Genomic DNA, 23,654 nt, shown 5'->3' on the forward strand with positions numbered 1-23,654 from the left:
TTGCTTAAGATGTTTAAGATGGTCTTGAGGGAAGGTCACTGCAAATAGAGGCCATAACCCTTATTGGCTTTAAAAGGTGTTGAAACAAAAGCAATAAACTAAATGCAATAAAATTTCCTTCTCCTTTAGCAGATCTTTGAGATCTGAGTTTATCTGTGTCCTTTTGAGGCCAAAACCACTTTGAAGACAGCGTACAGTGAACCTTGGTAGACTTCCTCCACATCAGTAGTGGAGATTACGGTAATTCAGATTCGTAATCTGCCAATTAAAGTCAGTTTCAGATTACTTTACTTGATTCTGAAAATAAAAACTTCAAAGTTAGTCCCAGTCAGTTAGCTCCCTTTAGGTTATGAGTCTCCTTTTCTAGCAGCCAGTGGTATCATTCAGCCAGTGGTTGTTAAAATTGTTAAAAGGCATGGAGAGGTTAAAAGGGGAGCCAGGAGTCGTGAAAAGAAGTGGGAGGAAGAAACAAGTGCAGACGGGGAGGACAGAGAGATGAGAGTCACAGGGAGGGAAAAACTAATTCCCTCAGAGCCACAAGTGAGAGCTGGGGACAGGAACCAGTTATTAATTACTTTGAATGGCACCACTGTCTGTGGCTATATACAGAATCCTAAATAAATAAATAAAAAGTTTTAAATATGGGAAAACATTGGCCACAGAGCAAAATACAACAAAATCCAAAATATGCATCATGATGATACCTTTATAGAGCCAACAAAAAGGACAAAATGCATCACATTAACTTTTGAAGATCGCTGACTTCTTCATCTGGCATTGATGGTAAATCCTTTATGGGGAAAGGGAGAAGGAGTTAGCATCATATTTTCATTTATGGTTGTCTTTATTATGATGATGCTAAGCAGCTTTTTAAAATGTATCTTTTCAGAGCCCTCTGGAAATATTATTCCGAATGTACAAGATACAGGAGACAACCTACTTTAAAATATTAATGTGTTTTGATAAAGTTTCCTAAAATTTGCTTCTTAAAATAAACTACCTTCTTATTCACATTTTCTTTTATATTAAAGCAGGGATGGACAGAGAGTGGCCTGTAGACCACATTTGGCCCCAGGATCCCTGACCAACTCATTTTCCAACAAAATTCATCCTGTTCATCTTCTAAGAAAAGGCTTCTACTGACTTAAAATGTAGGAAGGCAACATTTAAATGGCAAATTCTACCCCACAGTATAGGAATATGATGTACTTTGGGCATAATTTTTTTGTCAGGGAAGTTAACCAAGGTCCAGGAAAGGGGAAGAATGATGACTGGACTCTTAGAAGCTGGCCATCCCAAAGTTAGAAGCAAAAGAACTGTTATACTATATATGTCTCTTTTTCACAATGGTGATGTGTTTTTGCAGAAAGTTGTGCTGTGCCCACATCTGAAATCATTGCTGTCGAGGAAACAGAAATTGATAAGAAACAATCTAAAACAGCGAAATGGCAAAAAATGTCAAAACCACATGCATTCACAGGTAATACTATACCACCATCATTTTTACAAACTATTTCAATTACTTATAAAGATGTGGTGATCCTTTCATGTGTACAATGCAGGGCATGTGGCCATGTTTGAATGTAATACTAAGCTATGGTTTAATGTTATAAGAAGAAGCCACAGCTTACACAATCATCACACTCCCTCTCCTTCTTTAGTGTTACCTTGAGTAAGAGGGTAGTTTCTGACCCACCGTGGCTTGACATTACATTTGAACCCAGACAAACAGTACAGTTACTTTTCATGCTAAACTGTAGTTACAGTAGTTAAAAATGGAAGCAGACACTTCAAGTCTATTCCTTGTGGTCACACTGAAAGAGGAAGGGTGTGTGTGCAAACAAAACGTTCACATATTTTCCCCCTGCAATAATAAGCCGTAGCTTATCACTATATTTGAATGCAGCAAGTGAAAACATAGATTTGAAATTTCTCTTTTACTTCATTTTGTTGTTTCTGTCACATTTTTCATTGGAATATGTGTGAGATGGAATAAAAAGAAAATTGTCTAGTTATGAAATCAGGGTGCTTCTTTCTATAGAGTGGGTGAAAACAGTAAGTAATTGCTATACATACTATATATGTGCTTTAATATTAACATTACAAGGGACGAGGAGAATCTTATCACTTTTCCTTTTTCCTGGATTTCTGATAAAGTACAATATATGGTAAAGACCATGCAGATGACCCACATGCAGAGATTATATGGCCACTGGAGTTAATGCCTACTTGATAAATGGTTATCTCCATCTGTTAGGCTTTGGGGACCAGAGGTTCCTTTGTCCTTCCTTCCACAGCATCCCTTCACCTTCCACCTAAAAGACTATTTCCACTGCAGAAGGCATGGCATCATAGACTCACTGCTGCCAGAACATCCCCTTCTGCCCCTCTTTTTGCAAAATAGACTTTCACATAGTACTTTAAGGGAAATTTATTGTTTTTAATATTTTATATCTTACCTTTTGACTCCCAGTGTCAAATGTTTAAGCACTGCATTTTCATTGAACATAATAGTCATCCTAAAGAAACAGAGAGACACAACGTGTTTGTTTCATACTTAAGTATTTTTTAAAAAAATATCAACAACAACAACAACAACAACAACAATAATAATAATAATAATAATATAAATTGAGGGCATAGTTATATGCTTTGCTGGGTTTACTGATGGCTTAAATGCTGGAATGGCTTTTTGAAAACTAAGAGGATGAGTAAATCGCTAACATATTTGACCCATTAAATTGTTCAGACTGCCTTCTTTGTTTTATCTGCACTTTAAAATATATGTATGTATATTTTCTATAAATGGCTTTCCTAACAACAAATTATCCCTCTTATCCAGAGAAATAGAAAGAAAGATTTGATTTAAGAATATAACATTTTCAATTTGGTAAGCAATGTCTGTCTGAGGCAAAAAGAAAACATTTTAATCTTTTTCTTTTTAAAATTAATTGTGAATAAGTATAGTTTTACCCTTTACAACAGTGATGTATCAAATGAACATTGTAGGGGCTTCATATACATTGTAACATGCAGGTATGATTTTATGTGGATTGCATGCTTTTTAATGATAATTGACCATTGTAGTTGAAGTCACCAGTGTACATTTTGAAAGTTTTTCCAGTTATGGAAAATCTAACACTCATAAAACCTGAGTCAGCTTAATAATATCAAATTTTAATTTGGAAACCCCATTCTTAACTTGGTCCCCAAACCTCCCAGAAACACTGTAGCAGCTGGGAGCCTACTAACTAGGATGTCAAATCTTGCTGTGAACTGCAGCACTAGGCAATCATCATCTTATTTGTCATTGCTTCAGGCCTCCATCTGCTCTATGGAGACAGCAATGCTGATCTGCTCTCTAGGAGTGATAGAAGGTTTAGTCTGCAATCTATATCCACTGACATGGGAGAAAGCCTCTATGAATTCAATGTGATTTTTTCTGAGAGGACATGTTATTGAGTTAATGTATGAGGAGTTCTTCAAACAGTGCCAAACTTTATGTAAATGTAAAGTACCATTGAGAGTTAATTTCACAGTATGTCTGAAAAATTTTTGTTAAGCAAACTCTGACTCTCTCATGTGTATTCTTTTTGTTTTAATATAGTGTACCATGTGAAGAGGGCACAAAATCACTGCTGGCAGTGCAACGATGTAACATTCTGGTGCATTGACGAACATCTTTGTAATCGGTGGATACTTGCACTAAAGGAATTACTTGATTTACAGAGTAAGATCTAGAAGAAGAAACTGGTCTCTCTGCTTACTTTTCTTGGGCAGAAAAGCAATGGGGAGCAGGCAGGTGAACTCAAACGCCATGTGGCTTACCAGCCAAGAGCAGCAAGGCTCTTACACTGCTTCTGCCTATATGTAGTAGAGTGTATAAATTGCAAGATAGAGGGAACTGCATGGCTCAGTCCTGGTAGCATTTCTCTAAAGTAAGCATACTCAGTCACTTCTACACTGACTGGCATGCACTTTACTAGAAAGTGTGAGAGAATATTTTCTGTCTCCAGTCTTCCCACTGTGGCAAATACAATTCTTAAGAGTCATCTGCATTAATGAAGTAACATAAGGATTTGTCTTGATAGCAGGAAAAGGTTAACAATGAAGAGGTTTAATAAAAGGGTGATGGGCTTCCCTTTGGTACAAGAAGCAGCTCCTGAATAGGAAATTCCTTTCCAGAAAGAGAACTTGTTTATTTTAGAAATGCATTCCATTTTTTTCCTCCACAAGTCTGTACAGTATAATAGTTCCAGTAAAAAGGAAAACACATCTTTTACAAACAGCATACTTTACATAGGTTTTTCTTCAAACTCTAGGCTAGGAAAACCAAACTACATGTCAGAATCTCTGGAACATGTTCTCAAAACATTTTTGATAATAGAGAAGGCATAAGCAGAAACAATTGCTACAAGACCATTTGTAATGCACTAAAAGTAACACTAAGGCTAAATTCCATTTTTATTTTTATGTAAGTTGAAGAAAACAGAGGGAAAGGCTTCTATGCAAAATTTCATCATCTGTCAGGCCTTGCCTTGCTTTCAATTAACAATACAGAAGCCACAGTTTTCCTATCTGCTCTTTTCATTTACTCCTCAGCTATTCAGGATACCCTAGCTCTCGCTTTATTGAACTGAGTACTGAGTGTGATTAAATAAGGGGTGGTCAAAAAGTAGCCTCTGTGTGCTCCCAAGTCTGTTTTTGAGGCACCCAAAAGCTCCCACCAAGAGATGTGAAGAGTGTGCGTTTGCTGTGTTCAACACACATGCACACACCTCCTATACTGTTTTAATACAAGAAAATACTATTTAAATCAGAGAATCCAGGAATTAGTACAGGAACCCTAAGAAGGTGTAGGGGCATCTTTAGGTTATTTAAAGCCAACAGGTCACATCAAAATTTATTCAAAAGTTCATTTAGATGAATACTATCTACCAAGTCTCTTAGGCCAAAGATCCATAGGTTATCACATTAGATGAGACACTCTATCTGAGGGTGGTGGAATTAATCCCATTTGTGTACAATGATATTTTGGATATTACCTATATGTATTTTTGTACTTATATGGAAGCCTTTTGCTATCATATGGTACTGCTCACATCTCCCCTTCCACCAGGAATGCAGGAAGCATTCACTAAAACAGTGAAAGCTAAACTGCTTTTAAAGAAGTTAATTTTTAATTTTGCAGAGTTTTATCATACAATTTCAGTTATCTGGTTTAAAAGACAGAACCTATGAGTGCTTATGGTTTCTATGACTGCAATTAATGGATCTGATAAGTACTTTTTAAAAGGAACAAAGGTACATTTCAGAGGATCATTCAAATATTTTATTATTTTTTTCCTCACTCTGCTCTGCAACAGGATTCTGGGGAAATGTTAGTACATGCTGTCTGCTTCAGCTGATCCTTTTACTAAGTAGGACATTTGACCCTTTCTGTAAAGTTCAGTACCCTGGGATATACGCTAAGTTAGAGGAAAAATAAAGTTACCAGAGTAGTCAGTAACTACAGAGACACAAAGATCAGAACAGGGAACAATGAACTGAGATCAAAATAGGCCATGAATACTAAACTGAAGACAATGACCCCAAAAAAGCAGCAAGAATACACCAGAGTCTGAATCTTAGGAGAGAAAATGGGTTTTAGAGTTGGGCTGGACTAGATTAGAAACTAAGGGTTTTTTGGAAAGAGTTAGTTGAAATAAAGAAGGAAATTCATTTCAAAAGGTATTGGTAAGAAACACAAGCCATAAAGTTGGAATTGGCCCTAAACTGAAAAACAAGAGGATTTAACCCCAGTTTGTGGGAAATATTTGGTACTCATAATAGCAGTTTTTAATCCATTAAAGTAGTTGTTTAAAAATAGTTTCGGCTCACTGGCATCATTTGTAATGGCCATGTTATTATTCTGATCATGTTAATATTTATATGTATAGGAAGTAAATAAATGTTATAAACTTTTAGCTAACTTTGTACCCTTTTTCACTTTGGCAGCCTCTAGACCAAAGCACTTGCTTGTATATATTAATCCCTATGGTGGAAAGAAACAAGGAGAAAAGATATACGAACAAAAAGTAGCTCCCCTCTTTAGTCTGGCTTCCATCACCACTGATGTCATAGGTGAGTTGTGTGGAATGATTCACTTTTAAAATTTTGTATGGCAGACAGTGTATTTAAAGTAACCTTTATACTGTGTGTGCTTTAGAAAGAATTGCTTTGAACTCAGCTTTATTATTTTGCTCTATCAAAATGTTGGTGGTTAGTGATGACCAGATGTTTTGTTTCTGTGAAATGTGGAAACACTGTATAAAGATGGAGAGTAAGATATTTGAAATCAAAAAAGACCCATGGTAATATAATAATAATAATAATAATAATAATAATAATAATAATAATAGTATCCCACCTCTCCAAGCAGATCAGGCAGCCAACAATAAGAAAACACCTTTAAAACACAATAAAACAGTTATCATCATTATATCCCAATCCTCCCATACCTACCCATCCACAATAAAATATAATTAAATATTAAACATTTGTTAAAACAAGGCAGAGGCAGCTCTAGACAGTAGTGGATGCTTGATGGAAATAATTAAAAAATTACTAGGATGTTAATCTGGGAAGGCCTGCCAGAAGAGATACATCTTGATTGCCTTTTTAAAGCATTCAAGACTGGTCATATGTTGGATCTCCTCCGGCAGGCTGTTCCATAATTTGGGGGCAGCAGAAAAGAAAGTACTCTGAATAACCACAGGCAACCTAGTTCTCGCTGGCTGCAGTAAGTTTTTGCTAGAGGACCTAAGTGTGCAAGGAAGATTATATGGGAGAAGGTGATCCTGCAAGTAAGCTGGACCCAAGCCATCTAAATCCCATTTCACTTCACTGGGTCTACTGTAAATATAAGTAAACCTAGTGTGTTCCTTCTCATGGAGAAATATTTTGGCTTGTCTCTCATAGGCATGATGGCCAGTCTGGCGTGAGCTTGGGCATATTGGAGCCTATTGGTTACAGTACTCTTAAGAGTGTCTAAATGTACTACATGGTGGCCCTTAAATTTAAAGAGTGCTTATTGGATTGTTTAAAACTCTGTTATTGTCTGTTGTAAAGAAAAAAGAGGCAGATATCTCCTGAGGGCCAGTTACTTGTGGCCAACCTGATGCTGTCAGTTTTCTGGAAGGGACATGCTTCCATCTACAGTGCTGCTCAGAAACCATAACAGAGCAAGGATGGGGAACATTCTGGCCTCATGCCATTCCTACTAGCCATAATTAGCAGTGTGAAGGTCAAGAAGATTTCAGAGAGTTGTAGTTCAGTAACACCTGAAGGGCCACACATTTTCCATCTCTATAATACAGACATGGCCTTTCACTTAGATTTCCCATTCAGTCTGCCTGGAAGACTGGAAGATTAAGCAGCGCTGCTTGAAATCTAGCTTCCCCCTTTCCGTGGACACCTATATTTTGAAGTAGCTCCTCGGACCTTTCAAGTAGTCAGTTAATGTATATTCTTCACACACACACACACACACACACACACACACACACACACACACACTTTATACTAAATACAGTGTTACCCCGGGTTACAAAAATAATTCGTTCCGCCGCCGCTTTCGTAACCCGAAAGGCTTTCGCAAGCCGAAAACCCATAGGCGCTAATGGGGAAAAGCCGCGATTTGGTGCGAAAAAGCGCCGAAAAGCACCAAAATTTCTTTCGTAACCCGAAATAACCTTCGTAACCCAGAACAGTTTTTTTCAATTGGATTTTTTCGTAACCCGGAAATTTCGTAAGGCGGCGCATTCGTATCCCGGGGTAACACTGTACATGAATACAAACTTATAAACAGTAGATTAAGACCATGTCACTGGGGGGGTGGCCCTTGTGGTCTCTTCCAACTTTGTGAGTCTATGAAGCATATCTGTATTGAACATCTTACACAAGAATGCAGAACTGCAGTGTGATCTGACACAATTCAACTTGAGCTATTGATTTTTCAGTCTGCTACCACCTGACATTTATTGCTGGTTTCTTGTGACGCCTTCTGGGCCTTGGGTACTTGCGCGGTATTCAACTTGTGAAGAAAAGCAACAAGAATCAAAATAATCATGAACAAGAAAAAATAATTCTATTTCTCTGGTATTTATTTTAGTGTCTTAACTAAATTCTGTCTTCATTTTCTTACCTTCTTATAGTTACTGAACATGCCAATCATGCTAAGGATAATTTATTAGAAGTCAATCTAGATAAATATGATGGGTAAGTTTTTCTCTCTTTCTTGAATTAATTTCTTTCAGAGAGAACACATAGACCACAAGTGCTCTATTTTTATTACAGTAGTCCCTTGCTATCTGGACCCCCCCCCCCCGTGAATAGCAAAAAACACGGATGCTCAAATCCAATTTTTTTTTTTAGTTTTGATTATTAAAAGGTATTAAATCAAATCCATTTTCCCCCAATGGTACACATGCACACCCATTTAAAAAGCTGGGGCTTGCCATCCATAGAAGCTCAGATCCACAGATGGCAAGTCTGCAGTTAGCATGGGCGCACTGTATATAAAAGAGGGTGTTCATTCCCATAAGAGCAGCCCATGTGTGACTACTTTTAGATTGTAAGCCTGAGGGCAGGGAACTGTCTGATTAAAAATAATAATTGTAAGCCGCCCTGAGAGCCATTAGGGCTGAAGGGCGGGATATAAATACCTAAATAAATAAAAAATAAAAAAATGAACAGCCACAATTTCCTGCCCACACCTACTTCACAGGATGATTGCAAGGAGATGAGAAGGTGATCCATATATTTCCTCACCTTGAACTCTTTGGAAGACGGGTGGGCTAGAAATGTAATGAATGGGCAAGCAAAGAAAATAGAAACAAAACCAACCAAGCAGAAACAAGATTATGATTTGAGCATTAGAGTAAAGATGGGACTTAATTTTTGACACACTTACCAAAAGTGAACACAACTGGATCAAATAAGTATTTATTTCAGCTGGATTGCATAGTGAGCTATTTGAATGTGTGCTGCCATTGCTTTCAGATTGTTTTGGTAGGTTTGTGAGGAACAGTGATGGCTTGATTATTGCTTAATGAATTAAAAGCCCCTCCCAGCCAATAAAATATGAAGTAAAATTGTACAATGCCTGTCAACTGTGTAAGGAAACATTTGCATGTCTATATTCCTCACTAGTATACCCCTTAGTAAATGTAGCAATTTGTAAGCATTCTTTGGAAAGGAAAAGATATATGCCTTGCACAAACAGTCACTTAGACTAATTTCCATTTTGACGCTGTGTCTGTAGATACTATTTATAACCTGTCACAGCTTTGAGAATCCCTAATCACCATCCCCAGTTCTGAGAGTTGTAATCTAAACATTAACTTTTCCAAACTGCCAAAACTATATGTAAACCAGCAGAACTGATCCTTGCATATAGCCAAGCCCATATGTTGCTTAAGTAACAAGGAATCTCCCACTGCCTAAAGATCTTATTCCACATTCTGAACTGGAGCTTCATTCACTTCTGCAGTCCCTGTTCATACAGAAATTAATTAAACTGCCAGCTACTCTGGTAATGTAAGAGGTTCTGACAAAGTCACAGTTCTTTGGACGTTAATCCTTTCCTAATTACTATAACACTGAGTCAAATAATATTAAGATTCCAATTACCCTGGGTATGGAGATGGTTTCAGGAAGGGACAGGCTTCTTGTATCATTCGGGAAGCTCAGAATATATGGATATTATAACTGTTATAGACAGATTGACAGGTGGTTTCAAGCAGACAAATTACCATCACTCTGTACCAATGCAGCATCATTTCTAGTTGCCATCTTTGTCTTTTTGGTCTAATTAATGCCAGTATGAACACTGGATAGACACTTGTGGAGATGTTAATCTGCCTAGTATATTTTGGAAATAGGAATCAAGCAAACATGCCCCTCTCTTCTTGCGAGCATCTACCACATCAGCATTTGAAGGCTTTTCAGGCAGTCTCACCATCTCAGATTAGGTTATAAGGCTGTGAATGCAGAGCTGAGGGCTTTCCCCAGCCAAATGTGGCCTGTCGACAGAGCTACCAAAAGTAATGTTTTTTGTGATACAATTCTGAGATTTCCCCAGGCAGCATGGTCAATAGCTATTCTGGGAGAGTCTGGTAGTTGTTGTTCCAAACAGGAATTTTTCCAAACTCTCAGTGCTTCTCAGGGCAACATATCTGGCCAGTTAATGAATCCCTGAAGTCCAATTCAGAAATCTCTAAAATGAAAGCAAGCCAGTTTGTTTGAAGAACAGCAAGTGTGCATAAGCTCTCAAATGGATCAAGCTGAACCTGTCAGTTCAGCATTTCTTTAAAACATTCAGAAATTATATTTTTTCCATTGTAAAGGGATTTTTTTTTCAACTGATGAAAAATTATCTCTCCTTCCCAGTTATCCCCAAGCATCTCTTTAATGAAAGAGATATCTCTAATAAAAACAGCATCAGCCCCAAAAGCATTTTATCCTGTGAAAGATATTTCTCACAGTTTTTGCTTTCAGTGATTGGTTTCAGGATCCACACTGAATTCAGCACCAATCCCCAGCAGGAGTTGCTTGTGCTTGTCCCCTAGTAGACAAACACTGCAGAACCCAAACAGTGCATTTAGAGATATTGAAATTTTGTTCTTTCTCCTCATTATCTGCATCTGTTCTGTTCCCAGTCATGACACTGATTTAGCTGAAAGTTGTGCAGAGTAAAGCAGGTACCAAAATATGCAGCCAGATTTTCACGTTATTGCGTGATAAACAGCCACACGCAAATTCGGGCAATGGCATGCTATTTTCGGGCAGTGGGGAGCCAGTTCGAATGCAATGCGTATTCATGTAATTGCGCAAAACTAGCAACTTTAAGTGAATGCACTTTGGCCCCACTTTCGTTTCATTCAAATTTAAGAGAAATTCCTCCTGTTTGATAAACTCCCTAGTTTTACCTGATATTTGTGATTCTCCTCACATAAGAACCACTGAAGGTAGGCGTAATGATTTTAAAATTGCAACAACAACCACAGTTCCCCACCATTTAATCTTCTGGAATTATATTTTGAACTATATTTTCAAGATACATTATCTGCATTAAACCAATCTGAGGAAGTTGATAGAGCAGTGCAAAGCAAAGACTTAATCAAATTAATAATGTCTTTTACACATTGGAGCCTTTGACACATTCATTTATTTACTGTCAGTGTGAGTTTTAATTTATGTATTTTCCGGCAGTGTTGTTTGTGTTGGTGGGGACGGAATGTTCAGTGAAGTGATGCATGGTCTGATTGGAAGAACACAGAAGGATTATGGCATAGATCAAAATAATCCCAAAGCATCCTTAGTCCAATGCAATATCAGGATTGGCATAATCCCTGCTGGTAAGAATTGCTCTACAATTAACGTCCTCTGTCCATTGTTGTTGTTGTTGTTGTTACTTTTTAATCAACCTTGAGCCAAAATGAACCATTTGAAAAAGCAAAAGTTTTATTTATGAGACCATATATATGCAAGAACTACAACAGATACTAAAGCAACTTGCACAGAACCGCAATACTGATATCATTAGAGATGAATGTGTGAAACCTGTGGTTTTCCAGACAATTTAGGACTACATTTCCTATACTCCAATTAGCTCTCCTGGGTAGGGCTGATGGAAGCCTTTGTCCAGTGATATCTGGAAGGCTGCATCTGCTCAGCCTGGTGTAAAGAAAAGAGGAGAAACACGTCTTAAATCCACTAGCCATACCTCCCACACTGCAAGGTTCCAGCCCCATGCATTCAGCCAAAGTTTTGGGTGGCTCTGTTCACAGGATTCACATGAATTCATGGAGGTCAAGAGGGTATTAAAGAAGTCAAGCGAAAGGAGAGTATCTCACTTTCGCCTCTTCTACATGTTCATTCTACATGGATGAATCTGTGAACTACTTAGCACATATAAATTCAAGGTCGTCAAATAAATCAGGGGCACGGTACAGAGCGCCAGGAAGAGGCGGCCAGGAGCCGCCTCTCTTTGCTGTGGAGCCATGCCACAGCAACCAAATTGTGCGGCGCGGCTACACAAAAAAAGGACTGGTAAAAAGCAGCTCCTGTTTGCGCCGCCGCAAACAGCTGGTAGAGGTGCAAGCACGTTGCTGCTGCGCGACTCCATTTGGAGGCCGTGCAGCAGTGACGTCATCACTACGCGTGCCATCTATTCAGCACTGCACAGCGGGGATGCCCACATCATGGGCGAGGGGAGTGTGGGCAGGGCGCCCCTCGCACGTGACGAGGGTGTCCTTCAGGGCCCGTCTATACCGGGCCATGGGTAGCCCTCTAGATACTGTTGAATTCCCATTCCCCCTAGGCAGTCTAGCTATTGGTAAAGAAAGGGAGAAGTGGTAACTCAACATGTAGAGCACTGCTCAAGCTATCTGTTGTGAAAGACCAGAAGTTTTCTTTCCAGCCTGGCAGGGACTGATGCCATATTTATGCCATATTATTTTCATATTCACATAGTTCCCTGGAAGCTCACTGTGGGCTGGTAACTGATGGCTCACTGATCAGCAGCAGACCATGAACTAGCTCTCTTGAGTAGCACTGATGTAGAAAGTCAAAACTTCTTTTTCCTGAAGTAAGCCCAGTAATTTGCAGAAGTATTCACAGAAACCCTTGACCTTTTCACATATTGGTTGACAGCTTAGAATTGAAATGAATTTCATTAACATTGTTACCACATGGATGTTCACATGACACCCAGAACTATTTTACTATGGCACAAAAGTGAAGCAAACAAAAACATACTGGCACTTGTTGGTTGATTAAGTATTTAACTTTTTTTCTGTAACTGATCTAAATAAGCAGCGATGCAATCCTCTGCCTCTAGAAGTCACACAAACGGTGGAATAAAGTCCATCTTTATGCCATTCCAGTGCTACATGATCTCATAGTATAAATGCACATTTCTGGAATGCTTCTGAGTTTGTTGAAGAGCACTTCTAATCAGGTAGCATTGTGAAATCCAAGGAGCTATACAAATAAGTTTGGAATAAAGTTATACAAAACTCCAGAGTAGTGTTATTTGGGGCAGGGGAGGGGGGAGATGACAAAAGTATGAATATTCTCCAAATCACTATGAAATCCATTGCTACAAAATGGAAAAAAATGTGGTTCAATTGCAATTGCTCAATGAAAACCATCTATCCAAACTTGGTGCCTAAGTAAGGAGAGCATTGATCAGAGAAGCAATCAAAAGGTCAATGGTAACTGAAGGAGAGATCTGCAGCTGAAATAGGAGAAACCATCCTTGGAACAGCTATCACCAGGATGTTCTACAGTTGAAACATGTTGCAAGTCTGCAAAAGGTCATGTGGGAGACACAGCAAATATCTGGACAAAGGTTCTCTAGTTTGTTGGGCCCCAAATTGACTGTTTTGGCCTTTCCCTGAAACAGTATATGTGGTATAACGCCAACAGTGCTCATTTCCCTGAGAACACCATCTCCATAGTGAAGCATGGTACTGACAGCTTCATGCTGTGGGGATGCTTTTCCTTAGAAGGAACAGGGAAACTGGTTAGAATTGAGAAAAAGATGGAAGGAGCCAAATACAGGGCAATTATAGGGGCAATACAAGAATAAAACCTGTTTCAGTCTGCAATCAGATTTGGAACTGGGATGGAGTTTCACCCTCCCAACAGGACAGTGACCCCAAACACACAGTTGAAACATTGGAATTATTTAAGAACAAAAACGTGAAAGGCTTAGAGCAGCATTTTTGCCACACACAAAAATTGCACAAATATTACATGATCCAAATGTGCAAAGCAGATACTGACTTACCCTAGAAAATTCACAGCTGCCAAAGCTGCTTCTAACAAGCTTTGACCCAGGGAAGTGAATACTTTTGCAAATAAGTAAAAGTCTGTTTTGTTTATTTAACTTTTGTGCCAGAGTAAGTATACAGTTGGCCCTTTGTTTTTGCAGGGAATCTGTTCCCCCCCCCCCCATGAAAACAGAGTCTCGCGCTTATTCAAGCCCCATTGGCTTGAATGGAGCACACACCCATGTGTGCAGCAAGGGCGCATGCGCTGTTGGAAACAGCAAAGGTCGCCCCTCCGCATATATTCAAGGGTGTGGATTCCAGATCCATGCATTGGGAGGCGCAACTGTACAAATACACACACACAATTATATATACATACACACACACTTTGCACATTTCACAGTGTTGAGTATCTTGTGTCCATCAAGTGGTAACAATCCCAGTGAAATCCATCTCAATTCAGGTTGTAGCGCAGGATGTGGCCAAATCAAAGGGTGATGGTGGATATTCTGCAAGGCACTTTACATAACTGAACTTCCATATATTTTCTAAAAGCCTGTCAAAATCACTTTCCTCCTCTTGGAGAGTCTATTAGGGTTTCTTCAGTATGGAAAGAAGAGTCTTCTATCACCTTTCCCCTGGAGTTATGGCTAATAGGGCAGAACAGGAATGCTGACCTTCATCTGTCATGTATTGTTTTTGTAGATTCATAGGACTGGAGTTGTTTTAGCTTTAAAGTTCTCTATTTTGTCCTTTTGTGAAAACTTCACTTTATCATATTTTCTTGCTTTGTTAGCATTCATGGTATATATTTTCAAGGACTATCCATGCCAACAACAAGCCCTGTTCCCTCTCACTGATATGTAAAACCATGGCTGGATTCTAGTTAGGGAATACTAATTTGTGCAGACGGTAAATGCAGTTTTGAGAGCCAAAGCCTAGTTCAAATTTCTCCAAAGGACAGAATTCACATGTTGGTGGATGTTGCTGCTATTTGTTTTCCTTTTTTTTGCTAGTTCATCCCTCCTCTAATACAAACCACTGACTCATTTATTACTTATGCCATTTAACTTAAAATAATCCTTCTATAGGGCCAGCCTAAATTTTATTTATTAAGGCTGCAATCCTGTACCTGCTTACCTGGAAATTAATAGACATATTTTGGATTCCACTGTTACTTAAATCTGGATAGGATTTCAACAGGTTCCCCACATAGCTTACTAAACCAATTTACATTATGATATAACAGTCAAAAGCAAACACATTAAAACATACCATAGTGTAAAAGAACAATCTAAAAGCAGTCAGGAGAAAGAAAAACAAACACAAGACAGTAATTTACAAAAGATTAAATCCTCTCATTACAGGCTGCAAAACTTAAGGGACTGTTAGCTTTCTCCCCAGCAGACATCCTGCTTAGATCTCCCTCTCTCTTAGGCTAAATTGTATGGAAGTCAGAAACGTGTGACCATATACCTTCCAGGGAGCACTAACAAAATAATACTTTTCTTACTTGCTGAATAAAGGGGCTCTGGGAGTTATACTACTAGAAAAGTACTTTCGGGCTCTGGTTAAGAGAGAACCAGGAGCTGATTTCTTCACAAAGGAGTTTCTGTTTTCTCGTCCTGCAGTAAAGAAGCAATGCTATGGGATGAGAGGGATTCAATATATAAATGCCATCTGGGGAGTGATGCATGTGTTCTGCAGAGGAGCAGTGCCTGACAGTTCCCATGTAAGTAAGGCAGTGAATCAACTCCAAGTTTGAATCCAAGCTTTGCAGGAGGTCTCCAAGTTGCTGAACTCTATATTCAAAATAGCTTCAGCCCCTCGGAGAGTTCTTTTAAAGCTCTCCAAAGTCCAGAATAAATTCCCTGCCCTACTAGCATGGGTGCCTCAAGCCACCATTACTCAAAGCATATGATCACAATTAGACTGGTGTGTCATTTTCTGCATAAAACATGCTGGGAAGCTGCAGACTGTCAAATATATACATGGAGCAGAATATACTGTGTAATCCAAAAAGCAACTTGCCCAAATTGCTGAAAACACCCTTCTGTTGCTCAGTTCTCCACTCTGTATTATTGCCTTTATTAGATAGAGATAAATGTTGAAACTAGCAGTCAGCCCAATTAAATCTGGTCTTTTTTGTGGGCTATAAGGCTGTACCATTGACATGTCCCATCAGGGCCCAAAGCAGCCACTTGACTCTACTTTGATGTTAATTAACTTGCAGAGGATTCACTAGTATGCTGTGTAAAGAGTAACCCAAATGGTTCAATCTGCACTCTTCATTTAACTGCATTCATTCCTCCTGTCTGCCAAGCAAATCAGAATTTTGCTTAACCACACACTAAGCCTAATTCTTTTGTTCCACTCTTGGCAAATAGCACCAGCTTGACAAAAGGATTTTCACTGCAGTCACTGTAACAATGGATCAATCTCCCTCTACACCTCTCTAGAAACATTGCATTGACCCTTCTGCCTTTGTTATCAAATGGACTAAAGGAAAGCAAACACTACTACTCCTGCCTGTCATGCTGCATAAAATGGTTAGAGAAAGAGAGAAAAAAATGTGTATCCTGCTTACTGGATTGAAAAGAGGGATCTATGTTTGGCTCTGTCAAGCCCATTATCATGCCACGAGCAATTTTATTTTATTGAATTGATTTCCCTGAGAGAAAACTACAGTAGGTTGGTCTGCTGCTGAAAAGACAATAGTCTTGTAACAATTTATAGACTAAAAATATATAATTTGTGGCATAACCTTTCTTAGATGGAGTCCACAACATCAGCTACAAAGCCATTAAGGAAAGGATGTCTGTATTATCATCCAACTTAGTTTTGTACATGGATGCTGATAAAGTAATTGTTGCTGTTTGCCCCTGCTGCATTTCAGTTGCGTGTGACATTATGGTTCACAATTGTTTCATCACTACCACCACCCCACATTAACCAAGTCTATGTATTTCTGCCACTAAAAGATAATGCACCATGTATCTGAGGAGGTAGCAACTTTGGATGACTTGGGGAAAGGAAAGGGGAACTCATTCAAAGAAAGCTTAATGTCTAGATCTGTCAATCTATAAAGTGCCACGAGACTCCTTGTTGCTTTTGAATGTCCAAAACTATATATATATAATAATCACTCTTCTCTAATTTATGTCTAAAACGTGGGGAGGACACTGATTGGGGTGGTAGACTCTTTCCTGAGAATGTCAACATTTATTAGATCATTCCTCTAAGAGGGAGCTTAAATCTGGTGCCCCCCAGGGCGCCATTCTGTCTCCAGTGTTATTTAATATTTACATGAAGCTTCTGGGGGAGATCATTCAGAGACAAGGGGCAGGGTCAGCATACTGATGACACCCAGATATGTTTCTCCATGTCTCGGTCTGCAACAATGACTAAGGATGGCATCTCTCCTCTGAATTAATGTCTTAAAGTGGTACTGGATTGGATGAGGTAAAACAGACTAAAACTAAATCCAGATAAGATGGAGGTACTCACTGTTAGGGATCCCTAATCTGGGTATAGAGATATATCAACTGGTCCTGGGTGGGGTCATACTTCCCCTAAAGGACTGTGTTTGCAGCTTGGGAGCTTCGGTTGATATGCCAGCTGCGACCCTTCCTGAAGCCGGGAAACCTAGAAACAGTAGTACACATGCTGGTAACCTCTCAAATCAACTTCTGTAATGCACTCTACATGGGGCTACCCTTGTGCCTAGTCCGGAAACTTTAATTGGTTCAAAATATGGCAGCCAGACTGGTCACTGGAAAATCTAGAGGCAACCACTTAACACCAATCTTAAAATCTCTTCATTGGCTGCTAATTAGTTTCCAGGCACAGTACAAGGTGTTGGTAATAATCTTTAAAGCCCTTCATGGCTTAGGTTTAGCTTATTTGCGGGAGCACCTTCCTCCATATAACCCACCCCGCACACTCGGGTCCTCTGGGAAAAACCTGCTGCAGCCAAGGAAGACCAGGCTGGCTGCGGTTACCCAGAGGATCTTCTCATCTGCCGCTCCTAAACTATGGAATGACCTGCCAGAAGAGATCCATCTTATCACTACTCTTGGCACCTTTAAGAAGGCTGTCAAGACGGATCTCTTCCAGCAAGCCTTCCCTGACTGACCGTCCCATTATATTGATATGGTTTGCCCTTGTCAGCCCCAAGATGCCTCATTTTAATTATGCCTATTTTAATTCATTTTAATCTGTATTTTATACTGTTGTTTAGTTTTATAATAGGGGGTAAGGGGATTATGCATTTTTATTTATGTATGTATTGTGTATGTTGTTGATGTATTTTATTGTTGTAACCAACCTTGATCCTTTGAGGAGAGGCAGGCTATAAATACAATTTATTATTATTATTTAGATGTTCACACTAACATACATATATCCTTGCCATTTATACTACAGAAATTAGTGTCTTTTTTCTCTATTGAATTTTTTCATCTTTGAGAACATTTCTAATTCAGTGTTTCGAATATTTGTCCCTCTTTCTTAGTCTGCATGCTTAGTTCTATTTCTACTATTTCTAGTCTTGCTGATGCTCTGATGGCAATTGTGACTTGAGTCTTAGCAGCCTCCAAAGTAACTTTGAGGCTGTTAACTGGGATTTAGGACAAAAAGACAGACAGAAAGTAAGGAAGGCTGTGTTGTACAGGCAAGGTTCCAGCCCCAAAATAAGATTATTTTTTAAATTAAAACCTATTCTTATCAGGATGGCCCAGCCTGGTCCGATGGGGTCTGTGTAGAACCAAAGAACATTTCACTGCCAGAGAGTAATAAAAATGAACTGAACTGAACTTTGCCAGGGAGAACGTAGAGTTGGAAGGGGCCCCATCAGATGTGAAGTTGAAGGCTTTCATGGCCTGCATCCATGTTTTTTTATGGGTTTTTCGGGCTATGTGGCCATGTTCTAGAGAATTTTCTTCCTGACGTTTCGCCAGCATCTGTGGCTGACATCTTCAGAGAATGCTTTGCCTGGAAAAAGTTGGGTGTATATATACTGTGTGAGCCTGGAAATGCAGGAGTGATTTGCATGTGTATTGTCCTGTGTCCTGTGCTGATGGCCGGCCTCAGGCTGGGAGGCTAATGTAAAAGAGGATTAATGTTTGCTAATTGGTGATCATTATCTGCTGGGAGTCAGACTCAGGGCTTCCCCTAAGAAAAACCGGGTTCTTTTTAGGGCTCCCAGAGACTGCGGCATTTGGTTGCTGCAGCCTCCGTGTGGGGCAGAAAGGGGCAGTGTCTCGGCGTTCCTTTCTGCCCGTCTGTATCGGTCCTACAATCGCTAGTCTTAACTAGAGTAAATCCATAGACTCAGCTGCTGAATAATAAAGGTAAAGGTTTCCCATTTGGCAAAATTGTCTAGTCACGTCCAACAGTTTGGGGCTGTGCTCACCTCCAGTACTAAGTCGAACAGCCAGTGTTGTCAAAGGCGACTCCATGGTCATGTGGCCAGTATGACTGCATAAAACACTGTTACCTCCCCACTGAAGTGGTACCTATTTATCTACTTGCCCTTTTACATGCTTTCAAACTGCTAGGTTGGCAGAAGCTGGAACAAGTGATGGGAGCACAATCCGTCATGTGATGCTTGGACCTCAACCTGCTGATCTTGCAGTAGTCGGAGTCAATGCCTTAACCGCTGAGCCATCACATCCCTTTACCCTGCCAAAGGCAAAACTATCCAGTTTGGATAGTTGTGTAGCCCAGATGTTGGCCTGAAATGCTGTGTAAAGAAGGATCTGTAGACTATCAAAGTAGAATTATCAGTCAGTACCCTAAGAGCCAGAGCATGCTGAGAAAAAAACAAAGGTAGTAAAAGAAAAACAATAAACTTTGGTTATCCATTTGAGAATAATACACACACACACACACACACACACACACACACACACACACCCCAAATGCTAAAACCTGTCTCTGTCTAGTATATTGCTCACAGGTGGTGAGTTCCTGTAGTAGTGGTCTCTATATAGTGACGGCTGGAGATGAATTTAGGCTCTGGAACAGGCAAACCATGGCAGTAGAAACCAACCTGGATAGTTTTACCTTTGGCAGGAATCATCACTCAGAAAATAAAGTCCTACTTTAAGATGGTATACAGTGAACCTGCGTCATACGCTGACGTGCCTTACGCAGCTTTCAGCATACGCTAAAAGCCACGCTGGGAGAAGGAGCGGCGCATCCCATAAGGAATAATGGGGTGTGCGCTCGTGCTGGGCACACGCTGCCACGCCACCACGTGCACAAGCCCCATTCATTTAAATGGGGCTTGAGCATAGGCGGAATTCCTTTTATGGGGGGGAGGTCCAGAACGGATCCCTGCGTAAATGAAGGGCAGACTGTAAATTCATCTTCCAATGTCAGATTCCATTACTGAACAGCTAAATTTGGTGTTCTTCAAGTTATACAAAATGTAGGGTCATCTTATAATTTACCAGTAGGAGTTGGAATCACTAGAGTGAAATGAAGTGTACCAGCTTTACAGATAAGCCCAGACAATTAGACTACAAAAACAGTTGGTTTTTTGCCTGCGATGCTCATTTGTGTCTGAAAAGAAAAATGTTGTTGTAATTGTTGTTTGTCTGATCACCTAAAATGATTCTAAGGGTGTGTCCATACTATACAGCTATAGCAATTTCATAATTCTTTTGACTGCCATAGGTTCTTCCTATGGAATCCTGGAACTATAATTTGGTCACATACTTAGAATTTCTGCAAAATGTTGTAGCTTAGGAAGAGTACTGGAGCTCTCCAAATTGGGCTTTATATCTACTTATATATCTTCACAATGTTGTCAAGATGGCGAAGTTAAAAATGTAACTCATTTTTCCAGGTTCAACAGACTGCATATGCTATGCAACAGTTGGCATCAATGATCCAGTAACATCAGCATTACATATCATCATTGGTAAGTCATCTGAAGGTGATGTTACTGCTATGGGTCCTACAGGAGCAGATTTAGATGCTTCTCTCAGTTGCCTCTCCTTACCTGTAAGCTCCACCAGACATTATTAAATGGCCATATTGGGGGGTGGGGGTATTGCAGTAGCTAAAAGAAGGTTAGGGGATGGACGAGGAGGCATGCTGTAATTCCACCTAACATTACCTCTTCCCAATCCATGATCTGTTAACAATGAATCCAACAGGAACCTCAGCCTGACAAACCAGTTGTAAATGCATTGGTTGCTTACATGTGGGGTACCCAGCATCCATGACTACTGGACACTGGCAGTGTTTCTTGGGATATCATTTTTTGCATTTTCTCAGTGTATTTTCCACTTTCCCTCTTGTACCAGGCCCATATAGGATACCACTCTTGTCAGGTCTGCTTAATTGTGACATATCTTCACTCCAAGCATAACCAAAGCGTAGGACTCCTCATGGACATTTACAGGCACAATACTGAAAAGCATCTCCTAATGTTCAGTATCCATCTGCATTGGGACAAGTGCTACCTTAATATCAGTCAGCATAGAAACTTTTCTGGTATTTTTACAAATAGAATGCTTGCTATACAGTGTTTTATTTCACAGCATGTTCAAATGTTGAAGTGTTCCTATAATCTTAAATGTCTCTTTTCAACAGGAGACACACAACCTTTGGATGTCTCTTCAGTACATCGCAATAATACATTTCTGAAATACTGTGTATCTCTATTGGGTTATGGTTTTTATGGAGATGTTTTAAAAGACAGCGAAGCAAAGCGCTGGATGGGTCCTGTCAGATATGACTACTCAGGTAACATTTTGTAGATCTATTGCATCTATCCTATTGCATAAATCATCTTTCCTAACCTGGTACCATCAAGATGCGATGTACACAAGGCAGCTTCTTTGGAAAGGCTATGTAAAGCTATTGAAAACAGTACTTGCTAAAACCATTTTTCTTTTATTGTAGTATAAAAATTCAATAGTATAATTACAATCAGGATTTGTCTTTGAAAATCTTTCAGACATCCTGAATATAGTCTAAGTTCAAGGGTGTTACCAATAGTAGACAGGCTGAACAAGAACAACTGCTTGTATGGTTTTGTAAATAAGCAACTAAAGGGATGTAATGTCTCCCATATATGGGAGCTAATTTTGTATTCAATAAAGCAAATTGGCTTCATTAAACTATAGTTACAACTGTGGGAACAACTGATGGGGATAGCAGCCCAGCAACATCTGGAGAGCTCCAGGTTGACAACTATAGTAATACACATGCCTCTAGCCATGCTTCTGCTTTCTGATAATGAGTTCCCACCTCATCACTGTAGCCTTTAATTCTATTCAACATGACATTCCTTCCTGGCCTAATTTCAGTGCATGTAACAGCTGCACAGCAAGACTTTCCTGAAGCTTTCCTGATTACGTCATTATGTCTGTGTCAGGAACTGTTTTGCCTGTTCCGTTTATATTAGAAGACAAAGGCCCTCAAAAGTGTGGGGGAGGAAAGAAAGCTGGGGGAAGATAGCAAGGAAACCCCACCAAAAGGAGAAGTCCTGTGAACAGGTCCTGTGAGCTTCACTGAATTCAGAAGTGGAAAGTCATCACAAGCAAGGGGTCATCATAGTGTTAAAATTCCATCAAGATGGCGATAAGAAGCTACACATATGAAACAGTCTATTCTTGGGGTGGGAGAAGGAAAACAAGAACTTGGGATAACAATCACATGAAGAAAATATAGAAAACAAGTGTATTCCTATAGTTCTGCTAGTTAATTTGGGAAGGGGGGGAGGAGACCTCCAGAAGACAGATTCTGTATTGGTGTGCAATACCTAATTGATTTTTCAAATAATTTTCTCCCTCTCAAAGGTTTCAAGACCTTTCTGTCTCATCATTACTATGAAGGAACAGTGTCCCTTCTACCAGCAACACACACTGTGGGATCTCCAAGAGATAATAAACACTGCAGAACTGAGTAAGCTAAACAACACCTAGAATAATCTTTTTTTCCCCCCAGCAAACTTGGTTTTTTAGTTAACTGCACTATGGAATATCTCTTAAACAAAATACATGCCTCCTTAAGTGTAACAAGGGTTCTCATTTGTTATCTGTAAGAAACACTAATGCTGAAATGGATGCTTTTGCCAGAGAAATGAAGAAGAAAACTGCCATCTCTTCTTGCCTCCTTCTCAGGAAGGGTTGTAATTCAGTGGTAGACCACATGGTTTGCATGAAATTGGTCCTAGCCAGGGGCCTAAGAGTACAAATAGGGTACAGTCTTTAGGAGCTGTTGCAGACTGATGATGTTTAGGGCTGGCTGGGCAAGAAAAAAGAGAAAATAAATGAGGTTACAAAAACAGAGAGACAAAGAGTGACTCCACCCACTTTTTCTATGGGTCTGCCCACTGATGGCTTTCTCTGCTCACCTCTCCCACAGTTCTACTCTCATTTTGCCTAGAGTGTCAATCTTGTGAGTCAGAAGCTTAATTTAACTCATCAAAATCTGCAAAGCCCTGTGTAAATAAGGGTGCACTCCCCTTATAGCACTGGGAGCATTAAGCACAGCCCACACTTGGAATTCTTAAATCAAGTTGCAACTAGTGCAAAGAAAGAGATCATAAATTTGCAAGTTAGTCTGGAAACAGAAAGTCTGAAGTATTCAAAAAATGTTGCCCCTCCAACTGAATTGATGCTAGACTAGAATTCAATTAGACATGAGGCTTCCTATTCATTTACATTCAATTTAAAATGTTGTTTGCAACAGTCTGAAATACTGCAGACAGGCGCAGCCAGAGCATTAAATGTTAATGCTGCATACTATTCAAGTAGCTCCATTCTACATTCAGCATTCCATTCTGACTAGTGAGGAAAATTCATGTTAATTCTT

General features: G+C 39.6%; 1 protein-coding gene and 1 long non-coding RNA gene across 2 annotated transcripts in view; one reads left to right on the forward strand and one right to left on the reverse strand.

The window, feature by feature from the left end:
* Window positions 1-23,654, forward strand: part of CERK (ceramide kinase) — a 43,648-nt gene that overhangs the window by 14,061 nt on the left and 5,933 nt on the right. The window contains exons 2-9 of the mRNA XM_042468870.1: window positions 1,367-1,480; window positions 3,608-3,730; window positions 5,998-6,123; window positions 8,196-8,259; window positions 11,254-11,399; window positions 20,674-20,748; window positions 21,426-21,578; window positions 22,637-22,742. Coding sequence (XP_042324804.1) covers window positions 1,367-1,480; window positions 3,608-3,730; window positions 5,998-6,123; window positions 8,196-8,259; window positions 11,254-11,399; window positions 20,674-20,748; window positions 21,426-21,578; window positions 22,637-22,742 — 907 coding nt within the window. The remainder of the gene's footprint in view (window positions 1-1,366; window positions 1,481-3,607; window positions 3,731-5,997; window positions 6,124-8,195; window positions 8,260-11,253; window positions 11,400-20,673; window positions 20,749-21,425; window positions 21,579-22,636; window positions 22,743-23,654) is intronic.
* The window catches only part of LOC121931290, a 34,379-nt gene continuing 11,349 nt past the window's right edge, over window positions 625-23,654 (reverse strand). The window contains exons 2-3 of the long non-coding RNA XR_006104109.1: window positions 2,460-2,519; window positions 625-790 (exon numbers count right to left, since the gene is read on the reverse strand). This is a non-coding gene — a long non-coding RNA (uncharacterized LOC121931290). The remainder of the gene's footprint in view (window positions 791-2,459; window positions 2,520-23,654) is intronic.

Source organism: Sceloporus undulatus, chromosome 5 (assembly GCF_019175285.1).
Source record: "Sceloporus undulatus isolate JIND9_A2432 ecotype Alabama chromosome 5, SceUnd_v1.1, whole genome shotgun sequence".
NCBI classification, from domain to species: domain Eukaryota; kingdom Metazoa; phylum Chordata; class Lepidosauria; order Squamata; family Phrynosomatidae; genus Sceloporus; species Sceloporus undulatus.